General features: G+C 46.3%; 1 protein-coding gene across 8 annotated transcripts in view; it reads right to left on the reverse strand.

Annotated features, from left to right (window-relative positions):
- The window catches only part of Znf827 (zinc finger protein 827), a 166,111-nt gene that overhangs the window by 46,254 nt on the left and 105,238 nt on the right, over positions 1–14,619 (reverse strand). For all 8 annotated transcript variants that reach the window (XM_051205795.1, XM_051205794.1, XM_051205796.1 and 5 more), the window contains exon 8: positions 9,629–9,732. In XM_051205795.1, the coding sequence (XP_051061752.1) occupies positions 9,629–9,732 (104 nt within the window). The remainder of the gene's footprint in view (positions 1–9,628; positions 9,733–14,619) is intronic.

A 14,619-nucleotide genomic window follows, 5' to 3' on the forward strand; every position in this document is an offset into this window, starting at 1 on the left:
GCAATGCCCTCATTAGGTGAAGACCAACTACAGATTTCTCACACATCTATGTATGTATAAAGGGATCTACTTTAGCCTGTGACCAAAAAAAAAAAAAAAAAAAAAAAAAAAAAAAAAAAAAACAACCAACAACAACAAAAAACTGACTTACATAATCAATGTCTTGCTGATATATCTCTTTAAATTATTTGAAGCTATTGTAGTTGTACAAATAATACATTTTTTCTTTCTTTTTGTAGGGACTCCCGCTTATATGAGGCAAGTGCTCTAGCGTGGGCTACATCTTCCAGCTTTGGCTTTGGGCCCAGGGTCTTGCTATGCTGCCCTGATCTTGAGCAACTCATCCTGCTACCTCAGGCTCCTGAGTTCCTGAATCACCATACCCAATAACAACACAGTATTTCCCCTGTGATGTCCTTTCATCCAAGATCTTTCAAACAACCACAACGGGCACTAGTTTTTGCTGTGACAATGATCACCAGACCAGTTTATGTCTGACAAGGAGCGCCTGAAGAAGCCAGAGGGCTGAGAGCTAGAGTCAATGTGTGCCTCCATGTCTCTCCTCAGCCTTCCAGCTGACCTCTCACACTCAGCATTCCCATGTATTTCCCAAGGCCATTCTGAGCCCGCTGAAGCCTGCTCAGCCTACTTTGGTGTTATCCCAGGGTGTGGGGAAATCATGTTCTGAGAGCACTTTCAACTGGTAAGTCCATGTGAAGACCCAGCCCAATCTGTCAGTAGAAGACTCTGAATAGTCGGTGTCCACATGGCTTCCTAGTGTCCTAGCCTGCTTTCTACCACCGAGACAGTCAGTCAACTTATAAGGAAAAGTGTATCCTAATGTCAGAAGTTCTGTCCATGGTCACTCGGCCATTGGATCTGTGCAAAAACAGTTCAGCACTGTGGGGACACAGAGCAGAGGGAATGCTCACCTAAAGGTGGCCAGAAGAAAGACAGACACAGAAAGGGGTTTACCGGAAGCCAATATCCCCTTCTAGGTCAGGTCCCCAATGACCTAACCTCCTTCAGCTAGCCCTGCCTCCTAACAGCACCAGAGGCCAGGGACCAAGCCTCAGCACATGGATTCTTGGGGATGCATTCAAGATCCAAGCTATAGTAACAGGGACATTAGTCCCTTGCTATCCCACACTGCTAGGCTGTCTCATAAAGCTAGTATTACGGGTTGTCAACATGACCCCTTGAGTGGGGTTTCCTGGTTTTACTTCTAAAACACTAAAAAAAAAAAAAAAAAAAAAAAAAAAATTACTCAAATCTTCATCTAAAATATGCTTCTGAGGGAAGCCCAAACTAATGGTTTCCAAACATAGGGTAAATTCAGTGGGTAGTGGTGGTATACCTTCTAAGTAGCAGCTACATGAGTGGAAGGTCCATGCCCCCCACATTCTTTCTGGAAATGAAGTATGTAGAAAGTATAGGGTGGGGGAAATTGTGTGCATAGTTTAGGAGCCCCAGGGACTTTGTCTGGGCTGTCCCAACAGATTACCTAGGGATGGTGTGATGAACCTAATGTCAGACAAAGGCAAAGGAGGGTCTGAAGTAACAACTTCCTTTTCTGAATGAGAAATGAGAACAGAAATGCTAAGTTGATAAATGAAACAAGAAATGAGAGAGAATCAGAGTGTGGAAAGAAGAAGCCCCCTGACTACCACCCCATTGATGACTATATCTAAAACAGGGCCCTGCTGTGGTGGGGGTTGTCCTTCTAACAGTGAGGCAGCCATTTATCCTGAAAAAAAAAAAAAACCAGAATGGATTTGTCTGAGTGGAAATAGATGGTGTAGTTTGTGAGTAGAATGCCTTCTCTTTCTCTTTCCAGCCCTGGGACTGGAGGGCAGCACTGCCCTGAAAAGGAATAAACACAGAGAAGAAATTGTATGAAATGAGAATATGTATTTTTGATAGCAAAGGAATTGGAAGGACATAGTGTATATATAAAAAAAGGCCTTGTAGATTGAATTAACCAGTACCAAACCCAAGCCAGGGTCACTACATGGCAATTTTCAAACAAATCCTCTCCATCATCCTTTACACAGACTCCAGAATTTGTCTTTTATAGCTCTATTCATTCTCAAGGCATCTAAATAGTCTTTGCAAAAGTAGAAACATAGCCGAAGGCCCTGCTGAAGCCATATAAACAGTGTCCCGAATGCTGTGTGGGTACATGTATTTGATCTGCTCAGAGCATACCATGTGTCAGGCTAAGACCAAAGTGGCCACAGTCCTAAGAGGGACACTTGTGTCTGAGAAGTCAAGTCCTCAAGCTGAGGCATTAAGGGGCTTCTCATTAGGATATTATCATTTTCTACGAGGTCCAGACATGATCATGCCAATGATGAATGCCGGCACCAGATGCACATGCCATCCTGGTGGAGATAACTGTGATTTGTCAAAGTTTTATCTGCTTTATGGCTTTCATGTTACAGGTGGCTTTCATGTTACAGGTGCCTCAGGTACATAAACTGTACATAAATTTCTTTTTAGAGCATTTTACCATCCCCTACAAAGCTGTACTTTAGTGCACGGATGAACAGTTGTTCTCTTATAGAGACTAACAATTTAACTAGTCTAACTACTTACATGTCTGAGAAGGGCAAACTCAGATACCAACCTGACAAGGACTACTGAAAAACCTCTCTCTACAAATAGCATTTGCCAGGTCTCCTCTCAGTACATCTACACTAAGCAGAACCAGCTGGCATGGGACAGTTCGGGCAGGCCATGAGCACCCCAGTGTTTACCCTTAAGAAACATAAGATTAAGACAATCCATGGCTTATAAAACTTTCTTCTCTGATAAAGAGCTTCCCAGCCAGTAACTTAAAAGCACCTAAAGAAAAGCTGCTTCATGTAGTGCGAAGTTCCCAGATTTGCAGCACAACAGAAAGGGAATGTATCGACTCACATGTGCTCCACTCAAACCACCAGCTCATGATTTGAATGGGAACAGCCTGAAAACCGTTAGGTTGAGTCATAGTTACCTTTCCACTACTGCGACAAGGACGATAAAGGCCATGAGCAAAAGCAGTGTGGGGAGGAAAGGGTTCACTTCACTCTACAGCTTCTAGTCCGTCATTGAGGAGAGTCAGGCAGGAAGCGAAGCACGGTTCAGGGAGGGGCGTTGCTTATTGGTTTGTTAGCCACAATTAACTCAACTTTCCTTTTGTACTACTCTAGACCACATGCACCGCCCCCGGCACGCTACGCTAGGCACTCCCATATCAAACACAAATCAAGAAAATGCCCCACAGACTTTTATCTACAGGCCAACCGGGCACAAACATTTTCTCAGGTGAGGTTCCTCTTCCTAGACGATTCTAGTTTGTCAGGTTGACAAGAACCAACCAGGGAAAGGTCATAAAGCTCAAATCTATTGTCCCTGCCCTTCCTTGCTGTCAGGTCTGAAGTGAAAGTACACTTCCACAGATGGCTTGTAAGTGTGCACATGACACCTACAGCCACCTATTTATAAGCAAGCCAAGTGGCCTCCCAGTCACCACCACAACCCACCTCCGTGACTTTCAAAAATAATGGTGGCAACTTCTCTCCTCTCCAGTAACCAGTGAGAGGAGAAAGCGCCCACAGTAGACTCCAATTTCCCTGGACCAGCACCATTTGGGCCTTCTACAGAGCACAAAGAAACCAGGCCAGCTAGCATCACAGCACTTCGGACTAGGGATAGAACTCTGAAGTGCACAGGATCTAGAAGGATCTTGGAGACCTCTTTACCTCTTTCTACTGGAATTGAGGCTGGGAAGAACCCTAGCTTTCCTGAATCCTTCTGCCCTGCTGGGCAGATCGCCAATGTTCTGCACAACACACTTTAGTCAGGGATGTGGAGCACAGCTTCAGAAAGCCATTTCCAGGGACTAGGAGAGGCATTCAGATTCGTGGAAGTTACACTGTGAGTGCTTGCCTAGCATGTGTGAGGCAGCAGGTCCAGTCCCTGGTGTCACACAATAATAGTAGTAGTGGGAACAGCAGTCGTTACTCCATGTTAATGGAGTAATTACTTGAGTCCCAAATGAAAGACACATTTCAAATGACTATGACATTACTAGGCATTAAAAGAAAGGAGGGAAGATGGAGAGGGAAGGGAATAGAAGTAGAATTCTATTGAAAACAGTGAGAACTTGTCTCAGTTCCTCAAGATATTCTAATGAAGGACTGCATTTGGTTCTGAGAGCGGACCATCCTTATCAAGTACAATGCTGACATTTGGGGTGTGTGTAGGGGTGTCAGGGAGTGAGTTGTCTGTTTATACCTGGTTGTGCCACACATTTGGCTGTGAATTCTTGCACTGACATTCAGGAACTCTACCACTGGAATGAGTTAGTGAACCCTCTGAACACCCACGTAATCATCTGTATGGTGGGGATAATCTCACATCTCAGTTCGTCGTTCCCACAGTACCGTGAGAGGACACGTCTCACACATGGCTAAGGAGACCCTTCATATATCCGTTTGTTTCCTTCTTTCTACAAAAAGAATCTGCTTCATCAGAAAATTGTTTAACTTCAAAAAAAAAAAAAAAAAAAAAAGGTTCATGTCAACACCCCATGCTCTATTGTTTGTCTATAAGTTCGCCGAACATAAAACAAAACAAAAAATCATCTGTATTAGAGAAAATCCAGGGTGACACTTTGCTAAACCCCAGGGCAGCTTTGTATTTCTATCTGTCTAGTCTTGTGGTAAGACAGACAGCACCACTGTAGGCACACCTTCTATGTGATGTCTCTTTAGCTCCTAAAGTTCTTACTACCTCCCAAGAGTGCCATCAACTGGACACTAAATCTTCAACACATGGTATATGACTTGGTACTGATGGGCAGGGCAGAGAGTAGAGAACAGATCCAGAATTGGGCTGGGGACAGGCAATCAATCAGTAAATAGCTCTTCCCCTCATCTCCTCCCTACTATCCTCTTTTTTTCTAGGGTTGTGTGTCTGTATAGCTCAATGTGTAGCATAGCCTGTTTGTGTGTGTACCATGTGCATGCAGGCATGGAGGCACATGCAAGTGTGTGTGGAGGCCATATTTGGCATTTTGTATCTTCCTCTATTGTTCTCTGCCTTACTTATTTGTTTAGAGATGAGGCAGTGGCGGTGGGTGGTAGTGGTGGTCCTCACTGAGCCTAGAGCTCACTGACTGGCTAGACCAGCTGGCCATCAAGCTCAAGTGATCTGCTCCACTGCACCAGAATTAGGATTCCAGATAGCATCCAGCTTTTATGTGGATGCTGAAGATCTAAGCTCAGGTCCATGATCAGTGGCAGACGTTTCCCCAGACAATTTCTGAAACAATCTTTTCACTGAACACTCAGTTCTGACTGTCACACCAAGTCCTTGAGGAGACTCCATTTCCCCACTGCGACTCAGAGGAGCTTCTTTTTGCAGGGGTGCTAAAGCTCTCTACCCTTTCTCTTCTTTCTGACTTATGTAAGTAGCAACAAAACGTTGTTTTATGGTGAGAAAGAATGGGGGTAGGAGTTTACAAATGTTTTACATCATCTAATTCTAGGCTCCATCTGAAATAACAAACAGAAGCACAGAGACACCACACACTGTGAACAAATCCCACAGAGACCCACGTTTTCCTTTACACCCACTCTGGTTGTGTTTCTGGTTTTTGGCTTGATACATAGCAAATCCTACTGTGATTTCAAAATCATAATAATTCAGAATTGAAGTGCTACGTTGTTTCCAAGCAGAACTGAGACTTCCCCTGAATGGCTCCTGCTCACTGCATGATGATGAGGGGAAAAAACAAACAAAAAAGCAAAAATATAGAGGCAGGTCTGACTGTAACAGTCTCCCCCTCCAAAGTCTTCCTTCTATAATATACACGCTGCACCAGTGAGGGCCTTATAAACCTTGGAAGGTACATCCAGTCATACATACACCTGTGATTTCCATCATGCCGCACAGTAAAGCCCCTTTACCCCTTCGGTACAACCACCCAGGGCACACTCAGGATCCACACATGGCTTTTGGGGTCCCATGTGCCCATACCACTATGGCAGAAAATGACAATGATTTTTTTCATCTCAAGATACTTTATGCCATGCACTAAAAAGACAGACCAAAAAGACAGCGACCCTCATCCCTGACTGTCCATCAGCATCTCCTTCCCTCCTTCCCATCAACCACCTCTTTCCTGGCCTCCATTTCTTCACGGCTGCCTGCAGTCTCCAATCCATTGATTGCAAAGCATATCACTCTCCCAGATCAGTCCATTTCTGGCCTCTCCTTCCTTTCCTCTATCCAGGCTCTCACTGGCAACACCTTCCTGGAACTACAAGACCCCTGTCTAGCTTCTTTCTTAAATCCCACATCCCCCAGTGATTCAGCAACCTGCTGCTTAAATGTCATTCAGGATTCTCCAGAAGCATCCTCAACTCACTCCGGATCCTCTAAGATGCTCAACTGGAGCTTCTGTCTCTTTGTTGCGAGCATTGAACTAGTGAGCCCGAGTGTGAACTGAGAATATCTGTGCGATAACCTTGGGTCTAGATGTATTGTGAGATTCACACTTCCCTGTTATCAGGATGGTGAGGTGGCACACACCACTGTGTGGGGTCTGGCAGCAGCAAGAGAGCAAAACTTTACTATCTGACATTCAGTAGTGAGTCCACGGGCTCCGTCCTTGTCACATGCAGATAGACTTCTCCTAATGCGGGAAGACTGAAAAGTAGTTCCAACATTTAGAGAGCTGGGGGCATGGTTCAGTGGTTAGGAGCACTGGCTGCAACAGAGGACCCAGGTTTAACTGTCAGTAACTTCAGTTCCAGGGGATCCAACACCCCTTACACAGACACACATGCTGGCAAAAACACCAATGCACATAAAATAAAAATAAATAAATAAATAATTTAAAAATAGTTCATCAAAAAACTCTAGTTGGTGGCTATGATCATTATCTCCTCTTGATTGAACTAAGAACCCCTCCAGAGGCAATAAGATGGCTCCATGGGAAACGCACTTGCTGCCAAATTGGCAACCTGAGTTTGATCCCTGCAAACCACACAGAGGAAAAAAGAGAACCAGTTGCTGCAAGTTCCTTCTGCTCCTCACTCGTGTGCTGAGACAATTTTGAATACTGCGGGCATTAGTGAGACAGACTTAGGGTGTCTATCAGGGCAAGATCAGAGAGGACTAACTGAGAAGCCGATGCCCACCTTGAATGTCACTCAGCAGTCTCCAGTAGTCTGGGAGTTGAACTGAGTAATAAGAGGAAAAAAGAAAAAAGAGGGAAAGCTAAGCACAGAGTTCCCGTCTCTGCTTTTCAGTGGGCCTTCCAGACCAAGCTGCTCCCAGCACCTGGCTCTCCAGTCCATGATGATGAGCCTCAGCAAGCCCTCCTGCAGTGAAGGACCAGGGGGCTGGCACAAGGACAGTGGCCATTTGTCCAGATTGAAGGAAGTGTGTTTTCCTTCAGTGTCTCCACACCACAAACTCTGGTTCATCCACATTGGTCTTCTCCAGTTAGTGGGTTACTGGGGCTCTCTTTACAGCATTGCCTCCAGTGAGAACTTCATGATCATATGCCCCTGATATTTTAAATCTTTTCATTTTAACTCTGTTTCCAAAGTATTTTCACCTTCCACACCAAAAACCAAATTCCCTCATTTACTTCTTAAGCAAAATGTGAACATGCAAGGATCTTTTGGTTTCCTGGTGCCTAAAGAAGGGTTCTGTTCAAAGGCAGGTTGATTGATTATTCTTTATGAGGGTTAATATAAACCTATCACCACACAACACCCCACATACACTTCGCACAGTTAAATATCCATTAGTTTGAGTCCTCCAAACCCCTCCAATTTTTAAATTTTTAAACACAGCTAAGTCAGATGTGATGCCAACCACATGGGGTATGTGTGTGTGTGTGTGTGTGTGTGTGTGTGTGTGTGTGTGTGTGTGTATGTATGTATGTCACAGCACTCTGACAGGCAATACCTGGGCAGTTACATTGGCATCAGAAAGTCACAATCCATCAACTTAACAGCAGGGCAATAATTTTGGGGACTAGGGAGACAGCTTTTCAAATGACACTGTAGGAAGCAACAGTAGCTCCAAGACGCCTGAGAAGGAAGATAGAAAACTAGGCAGAATGCCTTCCACTCCTTGCACCAATCACTGAATCATGCTTTCTTGCATGAGCATGTTCCCTCCAGGGACCAAGCAGAAACATTCCACCTATAGAGCCAAGAAGATGCTGAGGACCAGACTCTGGTTGGCAGTGAGAAGGTAAGAGGTGAATCTGCCATTGTGAGATTAAAGCACGGGCTTGACTTTCCCCTCTGCCTGTCTGCCTGGCACTCACTGTGACACTCACACAAGCACATCAGAAGCCATTGACTCTTTGCTACATTTTACCTTCATTACTCAGCTCTCAACCCCTAGGGTGTGCAGGTACTTGGACTTGATCTGGAAAGGGTTATGGGACCAATAACCCTGTGTAAAGCCCTTCCTGTGCACACACACACACAGAGAGAGAGAGAGAGAGAGAGAGAGAGAGCCTGCCTCAGTCTCCCCTTCTGCTCCCAGGGACAAACACATGAGGATAGGGAGCATGGAGCACTTCTGAGTGTCTATCAACAGCTAAGAGAGAATGGATGACAGTGGAAGTGGAAGAGGGGTGGGTAGAAATGGTCCTCAAATGCTCCATAACAACTGCACGCACGCACACGCACACACACACACACACACACACACACACACACACACACACACACACACACGAGCCCTGAGGGACAGCTGTGCCATGATAAAAGGACAACACACTTCCTCTTTTACTCTAGAAAAGGGAAGAGAAGAATAGGTGGGAAGTTGCATGTTGGTGACTGAGATTTCAAGGAGGGTCAGATAGGTGGCTGTAGTAGGTGCTGTGGCTGAAGAAATTGATTTCAGTGAGGCCAGGTCTCCTGGATGGGATGAGTCCCACTGATGTTTGTGGAGGTCACAGACAGGCTGCCACAGCTAGTCCTCACCCCGATCTCTCCCAGTTCCTCTCACTCCCAGCTCTCACTGACAACATAGATGACAGATTTATATTCAGGTTATACCTTCTGTGTGTGTGTGTGTGTGTGCGCGCGCGCGTGCTTGTGTGCGTGTGCATGTGTACATCCACATGTGTGAGGCCAGAGCTCAACACTGAGTGTCTTCTTCACCTGCTCTCTCTTAGCTTTTGACACAGGGCCCCTGTTGTCTTGTCTCTGACATCCTGGGACTATAGGCGAGTAGTGCAGCTCAGGGTTTGTGTGTGCTGGGACAGAACTCTGGGCCTCGTGATGGTGCCTCAAGCACTTTACTGACCACACCATCTCCCTGAACTGAAAATCTCTATTTTAAAGACAAACAAATCTACTATATGGACAAAATAACAACAAGGAAAGGATGATCAGATCTTAAAACAAAGATAAAGGAGTTACCATAGTACACATTTTATTTTAGTAAACTTTTGTGGCAGTTTCAAAAGTATTTCTCTGTCCTTTCAAAAACCCACCTTCACAGGAATAGGTGCGATGTCTAAGCCGAGAGCATCTGGAAACACATATCAGAAAAGCCATTCACAAGCACCCAGCGGCGGAAGCCAAGTCAACAGTGTCCTTACCTGGAGGCGGTATTCTTCCATGCAGCACGGCTTCTCCAGGCAGCAGATCTTTTGAATTGGAGGTGAATGGTGATTGTCTAAATGTGTCTTCTGAAAAGAAAGGGCTGGGGTAGGGGAGGAGGAGCGAGGTTTAGTAAATGAAAGTTATTTTAGACACGCAGCACATCTGGCTCTAAACACACACACACACACACACACACACAGACTATACTGGATAGAGCAGTGTCTTTTTCAATGACATTTAAGCAATATAAATAAGACTATGCTTGTAACTAGAAAAAGAGGGCAGGTTGTCTCAGATGACTATCACATGGGCATTGATTTTAAACCCAGGGTCCACAAATAAAACATCACCATTACAAAAAAAGATTTATTTTTATTTGTATGTGTGTGTGCACGCAAACACTGAGGCCAGAAGAGGGTGTGGGATGCAGCAGAAGCTCACGTGGTTGTGAGCCCCTGACATAGGGTGTTGGTAACCAAACCCAAGTGCTCTGCAAAAGCAGCAAGCCTCTGTAACTGCCAAGCCTCTCTCCAGCCCCTAAAGAATCCCTGTTGAAAGAGCAGTGAAACTGGAGCCCAGGCCCAGCTCGGTTGCCGGGTGTATTTTTCTTGCTCACATGCTTTCTGGACATGGAATGAAGATCACTGCTGACTCTGAATCAGAAAGAACTTCTCTGTGTTTTCTCCAGGGGAGGAGATGGAACCAGCTTGCTTGCTCCATAATCTGTCACTTGACCCCTCAGAGACCAACAGCACACAGGACATCTGTCACAGAGAGCACTGAAGTTCTAACCAGTGACCATATCCACTGTCTAAATTTCTCAAGGAAGCTAAGTTCTGCAATCACACTTGAGGCCACACGGTATCCAGTCCAGGTCCTTTCTGTAGAATAGAGAGCCCTGCTTGAGTATATCATAGAAGATCCAAACAGAGGAATGGAGTACCAAGGTGGAGGCAAGGCCATTGGCAGTTACTTGGTCCCACATTGGAGGGACAGGAAGCTGCTATCACCCTGAAGCTGGAGGGACAAAGACACACATGGAGCCAGCGATGACACCTCTGGGCTGAGGATAAGAGTTGGAGGCCAGATAAACCGGAAGTCATAGCAGAAGCCTGCGTCCAGAAGGACTCTTGCCCATCAGGGCCTGGGATTGGCCAGACTGTCCCAGAAGGCAGGGTGACTGCAGCACAAGAATCCCACACCTGGTGTTGCCTTTCCAAGCATGATCCTAGACTACAGTTACAACAATTAGATAAATATGAAGGAGATGGTATTAAGATAAACGTGGAAGAGAGCATTGTTTTAAAGTAAAGTACATATCAAAGGGCAGCACAGCCCCACCCTAGCTGTTAGGCTACGCTACAGTGACTCTGCCTGTCACACTTTGAATTTGCAGTAAACAGTAAACAACACAAACAGGCTTTAAAAGTGCAAAGACATCGGAAAGGCAGTTTTAGACCAACCACCGCAAAAGCTGCAAGTGACAGAAACTGCAAGTGACAGAAACACCGGTTGGCTGAGTGCATGAACTCTAGATCTGAAACACACTAGTACAGTGGTGTGACCACGCCCCATTGCCTTAACTTCTTGGCCTCCGTTTCCCTTCTATAAATGGGATAACCATGGCCACACATCACCAAGGAGGGTGAGGATCAAACAGAAGCATCCATGGACTGTGTTTTGCACAGTGCCAGTGCACCCAGCAAGTTATTTTTTTAAATGTGTAGCCCAAAGGAGAACAAATGCAAGTTAACAAAAAGGGAAGTCCCATTTGCTTAAAAGTCATTACAACAAGCAAAGGAAAAGCCATTCTGATTTGGAAGCCCTAGTTAGCTGTGGGGATTAGGAAAATGTCCAGCCTCACATGAGGAGGGCTGCTAAGGATCGAAGAACACCTGAGGAGTGAGGGAGGCTGCCGGTCACACATGCGGCACGAGGGCTGAGCTGAAGTCCATCGGTGGAGTCCTTGTGGGACATGCATGAGACTCTGAACTCCACCCCAATCAACACACACACACACACACACACACACACACACACACACACACACCTACCTCCCATGTCGTTAACTGCCTAAGAAAAGGTGAGTAGCATGGCTCTGTCTGAAGAAAATGTCTTGATTTTACTTATTTATCTGATTATTTATTTATTTATTTGTTTTTATTTGTTTATTTATTTATTTATTTATGGTTTTTTTGAGACAGGGTTTCTCTGTGTCACCTTGGCTGCTCTAGAACTAGTGCTGTAGATTGGGAGAGTTCCACCTGCCTCTGCCTCCAGAGTGCTTTCAATTAAACGAATGTGCCACCACCTCCTGGCTTATTTATTTTTCTTTGAGACAGGGTCTCCAGGCTGGCCTTGAACTTGTTCCATGGCCAAGAATGATCTTCCTGACTCTATCTCGCAGGTGTTGAGACTGCACACGTGTGACACCACACCTGGGGACCTAGAGAAACTTCCTTCTGGGGACCTGGAAATCCCAAAAGCAGTCCATGGATGTGTATTTAGAAATTTCCACACCACCGAGAGCTGTGCCCTGCACCCACTTTACAGGGTTATAGCTGTGGCCAGAGACAGCTCTTGTGACAAGGGAGCCTGGGGACAACAGAGTCACGCCCACCATGCTTGTGGCAGGTGAGGACAGCAGCCTATCTGGGTGGGAGAGGCGTGTGCCAGTCATGAGGAACTGGCTAACAAGTGGGATGGGAGGCTGAGGCGATGCAGGAGGGCACTGCATGGCCAGAGAGGCTGGCCTGGTCAGGGAGGCCCCCGGATGATCTGAAGGAGGGCAGTGTCACCAGGTTCCAAGAAGCCCGAGGAACATGGCCTGAGGACAGCCAGCATAGAGTCGCAAGAAAGCCACATGGAGAGAGATGAGTGGGACAGCAGTGCTGGGAGTGTGGCCCACCTGAGAAGAGACGCACAGAAGTGGGGAGGCAGGACGGACTCTGGTTCCAATCACTGACTACCATAGCAAGTCTGGAGGGGCTTGAGAAAAACAGGCAGGTGCCCACATCATCGTACATACGGGAAGTAGCGATGCTGCTGGGAAGTGCTACAAGCCGGCAGAGGGCCATGCAGACAGAAGGAGGAGAGCAGGTGAAGACCACAGGGCTGTTTACACCAACCCCAAGACTCCTAGGAGGAGCAGGAACAGGCTGCTGTGCTCCACACGGGAAGGAGCCACCTGGGTTTTGCAGCCATACCGAGCATATGCTGCATCGTGCCACCCTCTTCCACAGTGCAGCCCTCAGAGGAAACTGAGCCAAAAAGAAAGTGACCCTGGGTCAAAGCTACTTCAAGTAACTTCTCCTCTTCACACCAGCTTTATCCTGCACAGAGAGAAAGAAAATTTCTTTGGAGGAAATAGAATGTTAAGTGTCATGCATGTGAAGAATGTCATGCCAAACACAAAAAATGCACCAAAAAGAGTGCCTATGTATTATCCAGTCAGAGGATCAATGCAGAAACATCTAGAAGTCAAGGCAGTACAGGTTACCTATGAAGAGAAGCCAGCTTAACAGAGTACTGGTCCCAGGCTAGACCAATGAAATTCTCTGCATTGACACTGGCACAGTGGTTTAATGGTATGAACCTAAACCGGGGTAGGTCGGCATCCATATTGGCCACTTAATCAATCTCTAGCCTGAGTCTCATCACTGAGAATGTAGTTCGGAACCCATCTTTCTGCTGGTGCCATCAAAGCTTAGGGAGGCTTGTACACTATAGTTCTGAATACCCAGTACATGCTCACATTGTCCAGCATGGGACCCTGTGAGGACAGCCGCCACTATTAATATCCCTATCACACAGATGAGTGGCCTTCCTAGGGAAGTGATGCCTGTCCATGCTAGAGCAGAGGTCGCGTGTGAACCCAGACAGGCTGCCTGCATTAGCCACCTTCTCACTTCCCCAGTCCCTGAATAACTAAGGAACCCTAAACCACACAGACCCATGGGTCCTTCTTGGAATGCATATAAGGAGGGCTCAGAAGAGGAGTAGTGGAGAGAGGTCATCTCAGTACGCAGGTTCCTAGAAAGCAGGAGCAAGCTCTGTGTGTGTGTGTGTGTGTGTGTGTGTGTGTGTGTGTGTGTGTGTGTGTGTGTGTGTTTTAATAGGCTCAGAAGTACAGGGAAGTGGACTTGACCTTAGTCAGTTTCTCTATAAAAGCTGTGTTCCAGTTTTCCAGCACTTCACAGCCCCTGAGCCACGCCCACCCACCGATTCTGAAGGCAAGCTGGTTTCAGCTGGGCCTCACTGAAAAGGGAAGTAAAGCAGTGTATGGTGGCTCATGCCTGAAACCTCAACAATGGAAAATGACCTCAAGTTCCAGACCAAATTGAGCTACATAGATCCAGGCTAGCCTGCACTACAGAACAAGACTCTGTCTCAAACATATAAAAAGAGAAAGTAATAAGGCATCCAGGGTACTATGGTTACGAACACCATCTTCATATCCTCACCATGCCGAGGGAAAAGCACCCTGGGAGAATTCCAGCCATAAGCTTGGTTCTCCAAGCACAGGTAATTTTACTTTTGGCCATGTGCCAAGGGCCAGCCCTGCATCTGTGGCTTCCAGCTGCACAGGGCAGTGGCTGGTGAAGTGCAGAAGCCCGGCAGCTCTCAACGGTGCTCAAGGTATCATAGTTAAGTGATGGTGAGGTTGCTAGTTACTGCTTGATGGGGGAAAATCCCAAAAGTACCTGGTGCTCCCTTGTTGGAGGAAGTGTGTCACTGTGGGGGCGGGCTTTGAGGTTTCATACATGCTCAAGCCACTCCTAGTGTCCCAGACCACTTCCTGTTGCCTATGGGTCAAAATGCAGGACTCTCAGCTCCTTCTCCAGTACCATGTCTGCTTGCATGCTACCATGTTGCACTTATGATGATAACTGACTAAACCTCTGAAACTGTAAGCCACCTCGATTAAATATTTTCCTTCATAAGAGTTATTATAGTGGTTATGGTGTCTCTTCACAGCAATAGAAAC

Source organism: Phodopus roborovskii, unplaced genomic scaffold (genome assembly GCF_943737965.1).
Source record: "Phodopus roborovskii unplaced genomic scaffold, PHOROB, whole genome shotgun sequence".
Classification (NCBI taxonomy): domain Eukaryota; kingdom Metazoa; phylum Chordata; class Mammalia; order Rodentia; family Cricetidae; genus Phodopus; species Phodopus roborovskii.